The sequence below is a fragment of the Gopherus evgoodei genome, chromosome 3 (assembly GCF_007399415.2).
Source record: "Gopherus evgoodei ecotype Sinaloan lineage chromosome 3, rGopEvg1_v1.p, whole genome shotgun sequence".
Classification (NCBI taxonomy): domain Eukaryota; kingdom Metazoa; phylum Chordata; order Testudines; family Testudinidae; genus Gopherus; species Gopherus evgoodei.
In genome coordinates this window covers 177,659,055-177,673,579 of record NC_044324.1, presented here as the reverse complement: position 1 = coordinate 177,673,579, position 14,525 = coordinate 177,659,055, and the positions used below count along the sequence as shown (strand labels likewise).

Genomic DNA, 14,525 nt, shown 5'->3' with positions numbered 1-14,525 from the left:
CTGTATCCACAGTATGGAGGTACTCACCATGGGCTATGACGGTGGTGGAATTTGTCCTCAAGCGTTCAGTTTTTTTTAAACAATAAGAAGGAACATGACGGAGGTGGCTAACATCCCCAAGTTTTACAGGTTTCCTGATTTCACTGTTGGGTGAATGACATGACAGCTACCCTAAACTTCAGTCATTTCATTCCCAACCTCATTTTTTCCTCTCATGTAATTCTTTTCTTTTCATCTTGGTGTGAAATTTTCTGAATGTAAATAAACTTTTTGATTTAAAGTGGTTAGTTTTTTAAATTAAGAGTAGCCCTGGACTTTGTTTCTCTGTGAGAACAAGTACCTGTGACATGTTTGAAGGAACTTGTTCAGTAAACTTTAAAAACAGACAGCAGTTGGAAATTACATATTAGTCTTGTACAATACTTAATATATGGTGCTGACGTTGAACACATCCTGAGCTCAGATCTCTCTGTAGAAGCACATGCAAACCTAAAATCAGGAAATCTGTAACGCAGATTCCATAAGAAAGCAGGAAACTAATTATGGGGTTGGGGTTTTTTTTTAAATGTCTAGCAGCTACTCGGTACTCTTTTCCCTTCTCTTTTGGAATCTTACTAAAAGTAACATTTAGAAGTGAACTGCAAAAAATTTTCTGAGTTAGAAATGAGTGTTAAAAGAGAAGGGTGTAATTCAGCATAAAATAAACCATAGCGCCTTCTATCCAGAGATCTTAATATTAATAAATTAAGCCTCACAATTGCCCTCTAGGATATGTGATAACTATAGTTAGGATTATAATCTGTAATTATGTTAAATGCCTTTTTGTAGAATATGCGAGATCCAGGCCGTCGACTGTACCACAATTTCTTCATTTACTGTACGAGAATGTGAAGGATCCAGTAGGATGGGCTCAAGACCACGACGTTACCTCTTTACAGGTCATTCAAATGGCAGTATTCAGATGTGGGATTTGACCACAGCGATGGACATGGTTAATAAAAGTGAAGAGAAGGGTAGGTTGTAATGTAGCAGAACTTATTTTTTGGCTTAAATGCTTGCATTAGAGGTAATCAGTGACCATTATCTATCTTTTCTAAGATGTAGGGGGTCCGACAGAAGAAGAGTTGCTTAAGTTGCTTGATCAGTGTGATCTGAGCACCTCACGCTGCGCTACTCCTAACATCAGTCCAGCAACTTCAGTGGTTCAGCAAAGCCGTCTGCGGGACTCAAGCTCTAGGTAGGCCAAAGATCCATAGGATATACTATCAGCTTTGTGCGCCAAGACTTAGTGAAAACTTTCAAACTTGAGTGTCTAATTTTAGGCACTCTCAGTCCATATTTGGGCACCTAAATAAGTGCCCTGATGTTTTTGGGATACTGCTCCCAATGGAGTTGCATTTGTACAATTTAGGGAATGAGTGAGCCCTTGCTCACAGAGATAGGCAGGCTGGAAATCCTGAGCACATTCCACTGCCAATTATAGGACAAGCACAGCTGAGTGTGCTCTGGGATTAATAGTTCTGAAACATTCTCTCTCAAAAATCGTATTTCTCTTTGGGTAACACACATGCAGCTGACAGACTATCAGGCCTCAGGTGTTCAGAAGTGTTATTCCCAGGGATTATATGTGTATGCTTTGTAACATCTGGGAATCCAATATATTCTTCACAAATTCCAAATGGTTTTCTATTTGGCTAGAGAGAAGGAACAATCTGCTGCATATTTCTTACCTTTGAAAGCTGGAGTCTGTTCTGAGGAGGGTGACGATGATGTTCATTCACATCAGTATTTGTTGTAACCCGTGACATGAGAAAGGAGGGAGAAATGTTTTACTGTTGAATGTGTTTTCAGCCTCCAGTTACAGCACCATGAAACCATCCATGAAGCTGCTACGTATGGCTCAGTAAGACCATATAGAGAGAGTCCTTTATTAGCCAGGGCAAGACGGACTGAGAGCTTTCACAGTTACAAGGACTTTCAGACTTTTAATATGAACAGTAATATGGTGGACAAGGCTGTCCCTGAGGCTGGCAATCTGAGTCCAGTACAAGCTGAAATGAAGAAGGCAGCGGGTGAGAGCAACCCAACAGACAAAAAGGCAACAGTACTTGAAGTAAGAGCTACTAGAATATCATCAGATGCTGGGGCAGAGGTTCCGAAAGTGCCTGAAATCTCTTCAGAAGTGAAGAAAAGAGGGCCAGATGATGAAAGTGAGAACAAAGTAGAGAATAAAAAGAAAAGTGGATTTGATGGAGGCGTGTTCCTGGGAAGAAAGAAGGTACCTCCTCTGGTGTCTTCACCAATTATTGTGGAAGGAGGGCCTGAATCACCTGGTACAGCGTCCCCATCACCCACAAAGACTACTTCTCCACGCCACAAGAAGAGTGACTCTGTCTGCCAAGATTATAGCTTGTGAAAATGCTAAAAGTGATGTACATTTGTTTTCAAGGGTTCAGATGAAAGTTTAACACTTAAATGGATGTAACTTTTACACTACAGATTTATCTTTAAAAAGGCTTCATTTGAGTGTCTCTAACTGAAAGAGTTAAAACTGTAATAAGTTTTCATAGTGCATCTCAGCAACTTGGGTTTACAGCACAACCAGCAAATATACTCTAAATTGATGTATTTCATTTTCATATTGTATAAAGCCAAACAATACTTGGTACAAAACATTGATGTAAAATCCTGTTTTATGCAGTCCAGCATGCACTACAGTATTTGTCTTAGGAAGAGTTTTATAGGTAACTTTCTAAGTCCCATTACTGGACCTTCCCTTTGCACTCACCAAAATATTAAATGTCTGTCACCTGCTTACTGGCCGTTAAAGTCACCATGAATATTATTTGCAGTTCCTTGGGGTCACCCATCGGGCCCTTTCACCTCCTTCAAGTTAATAGAAAATTAGCTGGGTGCTAAAAGCTGTCTCATCACTTAGAAAAGCTCTTGCTGAAGTCTGCCTTGTTTGTAGAGCAACGATGTTGTTTTTCAGTATTGATAAATTTGACATTTATGTGCTACCATTCTTTTGTTTATGAAATACATTCAGAAAGTCTTTATGCTTACAGATGCTCTAAAACATTATTTTACATATCTTGATCCTAATATTAAAATGCAAAGGAATGTTATTACCTGTACTTTTTTCCTCATTTCTCTTTGCAGAGCTTTCAAATATCTGAGATTATAAACTGTAACCTCTTGTGGAGGGGGAAAAAAGCACACATTTTGCTGCTCATTACTGTATATAACACTAATGTCTAAGAAATAGATTCACTATCTCTTGTTAGAAAACTTACTAGGCTATTCATACATTCCTCTTCTAAGCTTGCTGCTGTATAATAATGCCATAGTGGTGGTATGCTCCTCAACCAGAAATGCTGGATTCAAGTCCCCCCACATCTTCCTTACAGCATCAGTAGTACTAAACTTTAATAAAAGTAGGGCATGCAGAGTTAAGTGGATACCTCCCATGCAACTTTAATGTATTTTTATGAAGATACGTTGCTATAATGTGCAGACATTAGCTGGACATCCTAAGTAACTGAGTTTTGCTAGTGTGAGGGTGATTTTTGTTCTAGTTGCAGTCCTTAATATGTACATCAGTTCCTTTGCAGACAGTTTCCACAAATTTGGATGGGAGCTTTGAACCAGGTAAGACTTGTGAAAGGTGCTTGCTATTTTGGTTGGTTATGCACTAGGACAGTCTGCCAGGCATTTAGGAGCAATGACTTACAAAGTTTTGGCAATTTTTAAATGCATCAAGATTTACAGAAATGGAAAAACAAATGAGCTAGAATGTCCTTTCCTCCTTCCTCAAATTTTAGTTCTTTATTAAAGAATCATTTTTAGCCTCTTTAAGGAATGCAGGGTTGTAGCCATGTTGGTCCCAGGATATTAGAGACACAAGATAGATTAGGTGATATCTTTTATTAGACCAACTTCTGTTGTTGAAAGAGAAACTTTCAAGCTACGCAGCGCTCTTCATAGTAGTGTTATAGCATGTGGTTTTGGTTATTACTCTTGATGTCATTTTCCATAAAATATAGGGGAAAAATTGGATCCTCAGACTGAGGTCAGTGTAATTCTGTGCTGAAAAATTCAAAATGGAAAACATCGTGTATCAGTTAATGACATCATATCAAATGGGCTCACTTTACAATTATTTTTTAAAGTCAGCCTCGCAAGTTCACCCAGTGAGCTGAAAGTTTCAAGCTGTTTTTATTTTTTTTCTGGCTCAGACTTTCAGTGGGGTTGTAGAAATAGGTATGCAGTGGGGTTGTAGAAATAGGTATGCAGTATTTGGTGTGGTGATGCAAGAACCAGCTATATTTTAAATTCTCACAGTGAAGGAGGAAACTCAAGTCTGGTAGTTTTAGATACTTTTCAGATTACAGCCCTACTTTGAGACTCCAGGTGCTAGGTGCAGCCAAAGCAAAAACTGCTGCTGGGGGTAAAATGGATGCCAGCTGGGGCCAGTGCTCCCAGGTATGTAGCCTTGGGGAAAAACTGGAGGAAGGAGCCATACCCAGACCCACTGTCATAAGAGCAGCTAAAGCAGGGACTGTCAAACTTCCTCTTCCCCCCATGCTTATTGGCTCTTCACTCCAACCCTCTTCTTCCCTCTCCCTATCAATGCCTTTCACCTCAGAGTTACACCTGCTCTGTCCCCTTCTTTCCAGTTAGCTTACCCCTCTCCAAAAAAATAAAATAAATCAAGGCTCTTTGCAGCCATTACATAGTTCACTCAGTTGTATTGTTTCCCCCTTCCGGTGTTTATTTAGATTGTAAACTCTTCAGGGAAGGGATTATCTACTCTTTTTGCACAGTGGGGCCTGATTCTTGGGTGGTTCTTAGGCTTTACTGTAGTAAACATGATATTCTTGCATATTAATAGGGGGAAATTAAATCTACTTCATTCCATGGCATGAATGCACTATAGTATTTGTAGAGTTCTACTTAAATATTGAATGCTATGATATTCCTTTACTTATACAATCCTTTCAGTCCCTTTCACTTATGGAAGCTAACTTTAGCCCCACCTTAGGACTGCTCCTCCTAGTACTGTTGGTCTGTGTACATGACTTCTGTTTCTATTAGAGTTCATGGTACAAGTCTGTGACTGTCATGCTCAATGATTTTGTTCAGGTCTTAAAGTGCAAACTAAAGATGCTGCTCTTCAGACAGGGTCTTAGGAAAGGAAACATCAGCAAGAATAAACAAGCGGTGCAGCTGCATAAGGGTTTCTTTAACCAGAGGCAGTGGAAAGTGCTGTTACTCCAAGTCTCCATTTGTTTTTTGTATATGCTAGCTGTACACTGGGGACAGTTCCACATAATGAATAACCAGACTTTTACAATGGGGACAAAGTCTTCGGATAAAACCATTGCCATGACTTTTACATAATACTAAAAACAAGCCACGCTTTAATGGTGCTTTCATGTGAAATAAGATGACTGGTCAAATTCATGCCTGCTTTTTTTTTGTGAATCAATCCCTATAAAGTAGCTGATTTTAAGAAATTTTGAATTGAGCTGCAGGGTAGGAATATAACATTATGAATGCCAGCATTGATCATCTCCCTTGGCCAGCTTTAAGTTACAAGGCAGACAGTCCTGTACCACCGTCTGTTTTGAACTTTCTGTTGCTAAATAACCCAGTTTTAATTCTGTGGATTGTTTAAAAGGTGAACTGGAGAAAAGGTGCACGGTGTCACTACTTTTTTATTGTAACACTAATCTCAAGCTTGTACATTCAGCCTAACTTTTAAACACACCCTTTTTTGGTTCTTTATATTATGAGGTAACAAAAATACTTGTATCAAATTTAGTTGTAACCTTTTATTTTCAGATTATTTTCAAGACTAGGATTCTATTGTGCCTCTAAATTAAACAAATTACTACAGTTTGAACTATGCTATGCTTTTTTCCCTACCACAGAAATAATTAAGCTACTCTAATCTGTACTGTATAAGAAATTGATAGTAGTGTATGACTGATTATATTACACCATAAGAGCCAATACTTGAATTCTGCCTCTCTACTCCTTTTGAGTATTTCCTTACTGTTTAATTTAAATGAGACTATTTGTAGAGTAAGGTATGCGGGGAGGGAAGAACAGAATCCTATCTAGCCCTAAATGTATGTTAAAACAAACACTGGCAATAATTGTTCACATTACAGTAAACAGATTTCCTCTAGAGGCCCTAATGTTCCAGCTCAGCTCATAGGTATTCTGTCTTACTCCCAGCAGTTTAGACAGAAACAATGAGATGTCTGTTTGAAATGAAGCTGCAGTAGCTCTTTTGTTCTTTCCTGTGAAGCTTACCTTTATGGGTGGTTTTTTTTTTTTTTTACCACTTTTGTTTTTGTTACATCCCTTTCCTAATTTGATGGTGTTTGCATTTCACTGTTTTTCAAAGCAATTTCCAATTGCAGAATGTAAGGATCATGCCAAATGCATGACAACCAAGATAGTTCGGGGGAGAGGCTTCATCACAATGCTAAACATTGAAGCAGCTGATCCACCACAGATTTAGTAGGAATAAGGCATATCTTTAACATATTTAAATCATTTGTTTTTGGAGCTATGATCATTCTGACTTATTTCTCTAAGACCAACACCAGAGGGCAGGAACTAGAAACTACAGTACATGTGAGTAAAATCCAGAACAGCTTTCACTAAGTTACATTTTGATATTTGAAATTTACTCTTGCAGTTTGGTGTGACAAGGTTCTAAGCACCCTCAAATCTTATTCTGGGAAATTGATCCTGTGACATCTTGAGTACTCTCACCTCTTCAGTGATTTTAAATCCATCTCCCTGTCATACATGATTTAAAGTAGATTGAAATGGACAGGAACATTTTAGGGTTCCTGACTGGATGGGCAAGGGCACAAGTTTTCTGTGCTTTTGCATCTGTAGCAATATTTCATAGACAATTGACTCTTCCTCCTTTGTCGTCTTAATTAAAGTGAACAAACTGGGTAGTACTGCTCTTTAGAACAGATCTAAGTGTATTCTACAATTTTATATTCTTCTTGGTGGTCAAAAACCTTTTTTCCCCACTGATAATACATTTCCCACCACAGACTAATATAATGAACCATGATTAAAATTTCAGGATTAGGTATGTGCAGCTGTTAAAAATAAGTGTTTGTGAAACTTCTCTGTATACTATATGGCTATTTAAGGTCTTGCCAGTACTGTGACACAACGTTGTACATACACTAGGACATTCTTCTCACCTTCCCCTTTTGAAATATTACTGTACAATATTTGCAATAAATGTTTTAACACTGATATATTGTAAATGTGCTCGCTACATATAGATAACTATATTCTTGGCTGTTTGTTGTAACAGTACTCCTAGAAAATGTATTCATATTGCTAAAGTTCCAGTAGGCACACGTTTTACAACATTGTTACATTAGAAATGAATTTCTACATGTTAAGTTGAACAAAACAAAGATTTTGTGCTCCTTCAGCTGCTTGCGGTAGGCTGTGGTACTTACTCCAGAGAGGTATCACAACTGGGTGTCAGTGAAGGTTGTATGTTCTTTAGTTACTGTACTGAAGCCTTTGATGGCATTCACAAGGTCTTCATCATCCACATACTGGGAGGAGAAAAAAAAAAAAGCCCAGCAAGTGATTTGGCTAATAATTTAGAGAACTATAACTACTGTCCTAGTCAAAGAACAACGAAACCAGAAATAACTTGATTTGTTGTTCAAAATAAAACAGACTTGCTACACACACAGTCACAATACTTGAGTGCATTATCAAACTGATTCATACTAAGACTTATCTAGACACAGCTTTTATACTGATTTAACTATTTTGGTGAGGGATGTGATTTGATGACAGTATACTTAATTCCCATAAATGTAGGTGAATAACCTGTACTGCTATAAGCACCTTTACATTGGTAGAATTGCCTCCACTTCAGGGGATTGTACTGCTCTAATGATACAAGTTTAGAAACTGCATGAGAGCCACATAACCAATAGACTACTGAAACAACTCAAGGAATGTCAGGTTTTCGCTGAGTTATGTGCAAAAAGGAATAAAATGTCAGGTGTATACAGTAGCTTAACTGTGCCAAAGAGTTAGTGGGTACCATTTCCAAAAGCACCTTTTCTGGAAGTGAGACCTTGGCTCATGAATCACAGTGACTTAGTTGCTTCTGAAAATAGGATTTAGGCTAGTCACTAGGACCCGGAGCCTCAAAGGTATTTAGGCAAATAATGCTCATTATCTTTGAAGATCTGGGCCTAGATGCTTTTGGAACTTTTGCCCCGCATCTTGGTAAACATTCAGTTACTAAGCTAATGCCAAATGTGCATGCATTCATGGCTAACTCATGGAATTATAGAACTAGAATAAGAACTTACAGAACCACTATCATGCCCATGTATAATGGTATCCCACACAGAATCTTCTATTAGGGACTTCTTGTCATAGACATCAATAAGTTGACTGACACTGTGATGTAAAGAACCTTGGGAGTAGGTACGGCTCATCTGGCTTTGACTTGGTAGCTGTAGAACGGAAGTACTTCGGTTGCTACGATTACTCAAAGGAGAGCTGGGTCCTGGAATTTTTGTATCGGCTAGTCCCTAGGAATATTGGAATAAAAGGGATGTGCATATGAAAGGTTTACATGGAAAATTTAATAGATTAACATTTCAGCTCAAATACATTTCTGTTGCAAAATAAAGCCCTTGAAAATAACTAATTTTGTAGTAGAAGCCATAGTAGTAATGTAACATGTTAATGGTAGAGGTTTTTAGGCTGATAACAGAACATCATTATCACTAGCTCCAGCTATTGTTCCCTGTGGAAACAATGGCTTGCCGCAATGCGGTTTAACAAGGTGATCTCCTGAAGATCTCTTGTTAAGCATGCAGTTGAAACACATCACCACAGTAACTGTCATTCCATTTTTGAACCAGGAAATAGACAACCACTGCAACACTTGCAAGGTTAGGAAGCACCTGGCTTATCTGTCAGGGGACACTACTTGGCAGTTTTAGCAACTAGCTTTTCGCAAAATGTTTTGTGAACTTGTGTAACTATGCTGTCTCTATCCACCATTTGACCTTTCTCGCTTTCCAAAAAGTTGTGTAAAACAAATTATATGTTAAATGGACAAGTAGAGCCCCAAATGGTTTTTCTAACATACTGTATTCTGTGTGTTACTGGAACACACAACTGTGCACTTGCTTTATTATACACTTTAAAGTGGCAGCTATACACCATTTTGGATCATCTATCTCAGAATTTTTAACTGCGAACAGTTATGCAGTAATGAAACATGCACCATGCAAGAAATTCTCATGCAAAACACTTCAGTTAATTACAGGTTTGGTTGCCACAGCACACAGGTTGCATACTCGCTAACTATACCTCAAAATGCATTGCGTAACTTTTTAGAGTAACACTACTTGCGGACTCTGACATCTCGGCAATAGACTCAAACTGAGATTAAAAAGGGAGGAGAGTTGTTAACAGCATTGCTACATTAGCCCAGGTGCTGTGTCAAGTGTTTTTAGTATATGGTTAGATTACACTGTAAATGTAGCTAAAAATAATGGTCAGAGCTATGCTGATTTACACCAGTTGAGAATCTGGACCATTGTACTCAACTACAGGACAATGGAATGATTTTTACAATAAAAACTCATGGCAGCTGAAAACTAATTTGTTGGTCTCTAAGGCAGGTTTCACTTGTAGTATTTGTACAGGACAGCAGAGGATGAAAGTTCCAAATTCAAGTCAGTAATTGAGTTTTGTGTAAAACCTGCACTGTATGTGGTGTCACCTTGAAAGTGATGATAAAACAAAAATGAATCCCTCCCTCTACAGCAACTATAGCCCTTTCCTAGCAGTTCAGACTAAAATGTGTGTGCAGACATAAGCACTGCAAAGCCTTACCTTATCTCTGCTCTGTGATACTTGTGAAGATGAGATGACAGGAACTTGTAAAGGAGTTGCAATAGGATGCTGATGGCAGGGATTAAAGAGGTTGTCTGCATTTTTAAAGCATTGTAGGTGGAGAATATAAAGAGGGTAAATATACGAGTGTGTAGAAGACAAGGATACTGTCCCTTTTGTTTAACTCCTTAATTTTCCCAAGGAGAAATTGGATATAAGGCACATTTTTTTTTCCAATTTAAATTTCTCCCATTTGTTTAGCCAAAGAGGCGCCACAATTCTATTGTTGAAACGGATGGCACAATGTGCGCTATAGCAGCTTGTGGAATTGATACAGATCTGAATGACTTATTTCAAGCTGTTGACATGTCTGCCTGTACATTTAAGAAAAAAAATATTTTAAAAAAGCTGAGAAAAAATAGTGGGGAAGAGGTTTGTAAAGAGAGGAGTGATTTAATGGTCTTTAGAACCCAGGAAGTCCTGGCTCCTCAGTACTTAGCTTCGTTATCACAGGACTTTCTGTGGGTACGTTACTTTCTTCCTCAGTTTCCATCCTAAAATGGGCATACTGCTGCTACTACTACTACTAAATAACCTTACTCAGTAGGGTGTTTTATATAATTCCTCACTACTGTTCACAAGTATTATTGGACTCCTTTCCTCAGCTCCAAGCGACTATTGTAACGTGACTCCATGGCAAGCTAAGCTGTTTTCAGGGCTCACTTTGTATTTCAAAAGCTAAATTACTATTTTTTTTTAACAGTTCCTCATTTAGCCTTTTGTAATTGACATTAAGAGTTGCTAATAGTGTTTCGAAGGTAAGCAGCCTCCGACTGAAGGGAGTCCTTCTGAAAACAGACACATTTTCCTTTAAGGCACCCAGTTGGCCACCTAGCTCAACACTACTCCATGAGGAGCCAGAACTCTCACTGGCCCTTAAGGGGCTACATAAAGATCTAAACTGGCAGCTTAAGGGGTTGTTAACATAATTTTTTTAAATAAAGACATGAGAGCAGCATGCTTACTAATCAGTGGTGTTGTGCGAGACAAACTGAGCAGCTGTGGCAGGTGAGGGCTACTGTTCCCTGATGAAAGGCACAATACAGAAGCACAAGATGTCTGGATGAATCCATAGAAATACCACCCTTCCTCTTTCCAATCTGACAACCATGCTCTTGGAAGGCAGGGTTCTTCACAATTTTTGCTTATACTCGTACATGCTAAATGGAGAAGACCACATTAAAGCCCCCAATTCAACTTTTAAACAGGAAAATACAATTGCAGCAGGCCCAAGCAGCCCCCAAAGAAAGATGTGAAGCAAGAGGGAACAGGGGATAGGAATAGGAAGGAAAAGGCACAAAGATGCTTTTGGTTGCCATAATTATCTAGGATTTTATACTGTCCTCTATCACCATGGTATCTGAGGAGTCTATATGTGTCAGCAGGGTTTTAAATGCTGTGGTTTTGCATTCACTGAAGTCAGTGGCAAAACTCCCATTGACATCAATGAGTGCTGGCTCAAGCCCGTAGTTCGTACTCAGTCACTTGAAATAATGGGAAACTAGTGAGCACTATTCTAATATTTATTCCTTTTGCCTGAGAACTAATTTACATAATGGGGCAACTCCTCAGCTAGCATAAATAAGAGTGACAGACTAACGATTTCCTGAATGAACTTCACTGAATTAAGTTAAACCTTATTGAATTAGTTTTCATTGTATTAAAATGCAAATATGTATGGTGAGATTGTACGGAATTTATTTAGTAGGAAGATCGATGCAATCTCTGGAAGGTAGGAGGAAGTCCAAAGGTCTTTTTGGAATGATCTGTGTGAAGTACTGGGCAAGAGCTTCAGCAAATTCTCCCCCTAGTTCAAATTCGGTTCTCCAGGGTCCAAGAGACAAAGAAAGGTGTTTGGGATAAATAAATTAAGTTTATTTACTGTGACCCAGAGCCGCCTTCCTGATCCAGCAAATGGACAGGGCCCCAGCTCCACAGAAGGCCCCAATCTTTAGGGTAAGGGCGGAAGGCTGTCAGAATCCATGTTAGGATTGAGGTGGACTCTGGTAAGCTTGTTAGCATAGGTGTAGGTTTTTATTATTTTTAATATGTTTTCACCTTAGGAATAAAGTAGGCTTGCAAAGGAAGTGCTATGCAGTAAGTTAGAACCGTTGACAATCAGTCTCTGAAGAGAGAGCAAGCAAGTGTGCTTGGGCAACCTGTCTGTGCTGGGCAATACAAAGGGAACAGCACAGCCTGGGACTACCTGGTCAGAAGGGGGAGAGAGACTGGTCTCCACCCACAAAAGCAATGGCTGTGGAGCTAGAAACCAAGAGTTGTTGCTTTTACTGGTCCACTATGGGGAAATACAGGTTTAGCTGCCCTGTGACAACAAACATAGCTTGACTCAATCTGTGGGGCTATATTGATTTACAGCAGCTAAGGATTTGGCCTAATCAGTGTATCAATACCTGAAGAGCGACCTCCCCAATAATACAGTCAAGCTAAAGATGTCCTACCCCTGTGTCATTTACGGAATTAAACACATCTCAGTCTTTCTACCACATTCATCACTGAGGTATCTGACCAAGAAAAAAACCCAGCCAAGTTCTGTTGCTTATTTGAACAGTAGTCACCACTTACTCCCAATTTACAGCTTGGGTCTTTTCCTGGGTTTTGCTTACAGATACTCTTTCACATGAAGCAATATACACCTTTTCCCTCTTATTATATTTAAATTGTAAATTAATGCCCTTAGACTGCACCATTATCTTTGTAACATGTTCCATTGCAGAAACTCTCTGTACAATAAAAATACACATTACTGTGCTTTTTGCATGACATACCATGTGGGTGTCTCCTGGTGAATATACCGTCATTGGTGATGTCCGCATTTGGAGTGGAACTAAGGGAGGCCTTTCTCTTGCACAGGGTTGTGTTTTTATTTTCCTTCGTAGAATCAAGGACAGAAAAATAGCCAAGAGGATCAAACCTAGAACTGCCATTAATATCACAAACCACAGTTCAGTGTAAAATTTTGCATATTTAGTCTCTGCTTCATCCTTTTCTCCAGGAGTTGTTAATATAGGACCTGTATAATCCAGGGAGATAAAAGGGAAACATTTTAGAAAGCGGTTTAGTGATAGATCATCCTCTTATTTTATAATATATTAGAAAAAAGTCTGAAGCACTTTGTCACATTGTGCTTATTTGCACTTATGTTCAAGGTGGTGTAATGGTTCAATATGCTAGTGGGCTATAATAAAAAGCTTATTGCACTCGAGAGACTGTGCTTAAAGTTCTGGCATTGCTGCCTGGGTTGGAAATCACCATTGCACTGGCATCTCCTAGGAAAGAGGAGGGGGGAATTCAAAAAAGGTTGATCAAAGTAACCTTGAACAGTTGAAACACGGGTAATTTCAGAGAGGTGCAGACAGGATGTTTTCTGCAGCATGATAGATCAGCACACGAAGCAGTTGCTATTGTAGACACTGCAGCACAGATTATAAAACAATAAAGCCACAAAAAGAGGATGAACGAAGAGAGGCCAAATAAAATAAAAAGCTTAGGACAGGGACATGAAAAAGATACACAAAGTGCACATTACTGCACAGCTTAGAAAAATCAATCAGTGGGCAGGGAGAGAATGCATTGTAGCAATAGTAGCTTTGGAGGATATGCAGCAATGCATCCAAAGATGGCTGAATGTGCTAGAGTCCTAACAACAAAAACAAAAGAGAGGTGATGTCTTTGCCACAAAGCCATGTCTTGGTTATAAAAAATAAATGCATCGTTTAGTTGCCACACCTCAACATGAAGGAGATATGGCCAAGGAAATGAAATTCGGTGTCTAACAAAACAAAATCTTTTTGACTCTGAAGTCCTATTTCAGCTTTGGTTCAAAGACATCTAAGGGGTTTTCAAAGTGTGATTATCCTATACCCCATTTCTGGTTCAGGAAAGAAGGTTTTAATGCAGGACACTGACAATGTCCTCCACACTTCTAGTAGATTACAAATTAATCCACTGCTCCTCCATACCTGCATATTGAGACTGGCCCACACTGATTGCTTAATACTAATGTGGATGTGGCTCACAGAGAAAACTAATATCAGCACTTGTGGAAAGGGATCTTAAATACGGGCCAACAACAAGTACCCATGGCAAGTACCCATGTTTACATCTGCCAGGGCTCTGCTTCCAGGAATTTCCATTGTCTCGTCTTAGAAACCTGGTGTGGTGATTTGCCATGGATGATATGTCTGAGATATAACTAGTGGTCAAAAAAGAAAAGATGGTTGGCTGTATAAGGAAAGGGATGAAGAAAATAGGAGAAGTATAATGCCTTTATACAAATCCATACTACAGCCTTATCTGGAGTGCTGTGTGGAGTACTAGGATATTGCACCATTGGGGGTGGTGGGGGGGCAGAGAAGGGTGACGAGTGATTAGGTACAATGGAAAAATTCTCACAAAGAAAGGCTGAAAAGATAGGGATTGTTTACCTTAGAAAGGAGATGAATACGAGGGGACATGATACAAGGATATAAAATAATAAATGGCCTAGAGAAGGAAAATGGGGAGCTACTTTT

General features: G+C 39.0%; 2 protein-coding genes across 5 annotated transcripts in view; one reads left to right on the top strand and one right to left on the bottom strand.

Annotated features, from left to right (window-relative positions):
* The window catches only part of KCTD3 (potassium channel tetramerization domain containing 3), a 57,213-nt gene extending 49,914 nt beyond the window's left edge, over positions 1-7,299 (top strand). For 2 of the 4 annotated variants that reach the window (XM_030557507.1, XM_030557509.1), the window contains exons 16-18: positions 829-1,013; positions 1,105-1,237; positions 1,852-7,299. In XM_030557507.1, coding sequence (XP_030413367.1) covers positions 829-1,013; positions 1,105-1,237; positions 1,852-2,416 — 883 coding nt within the window. In that variant the 3' untranslated portion in view covers positions 2,417-7,299. Of the gene's footprint in view, positions 1-828; positions 1,014-1,098; positions 1,238-1,851 lie in introns of all 4 variants that reach the window. The other 2 variants (XM_030557506.1, XM_030557508.1) reach the window with 1 other exon arrangement.
* USH2A (usherin) overlaps positions 5,836-14,525 on the bottom strand; it is a 596,134-nt gene continuing 587,444 nt past the window's right edge. Inside the window, 3 exon segments of the mRNA XM_030557510.1 lie at positions 5,836-7,613; positions 8,391-8,615; positions 12,780-13,024. Of these exon segments, the coding sequence (XP_030413370.1) occupies positions 7,524-7,613; positions 8,391-8,615; positions 12,780-13,024 (560 nt within the window). The 3' untranslated portion in view covers positions 5,836-7,523.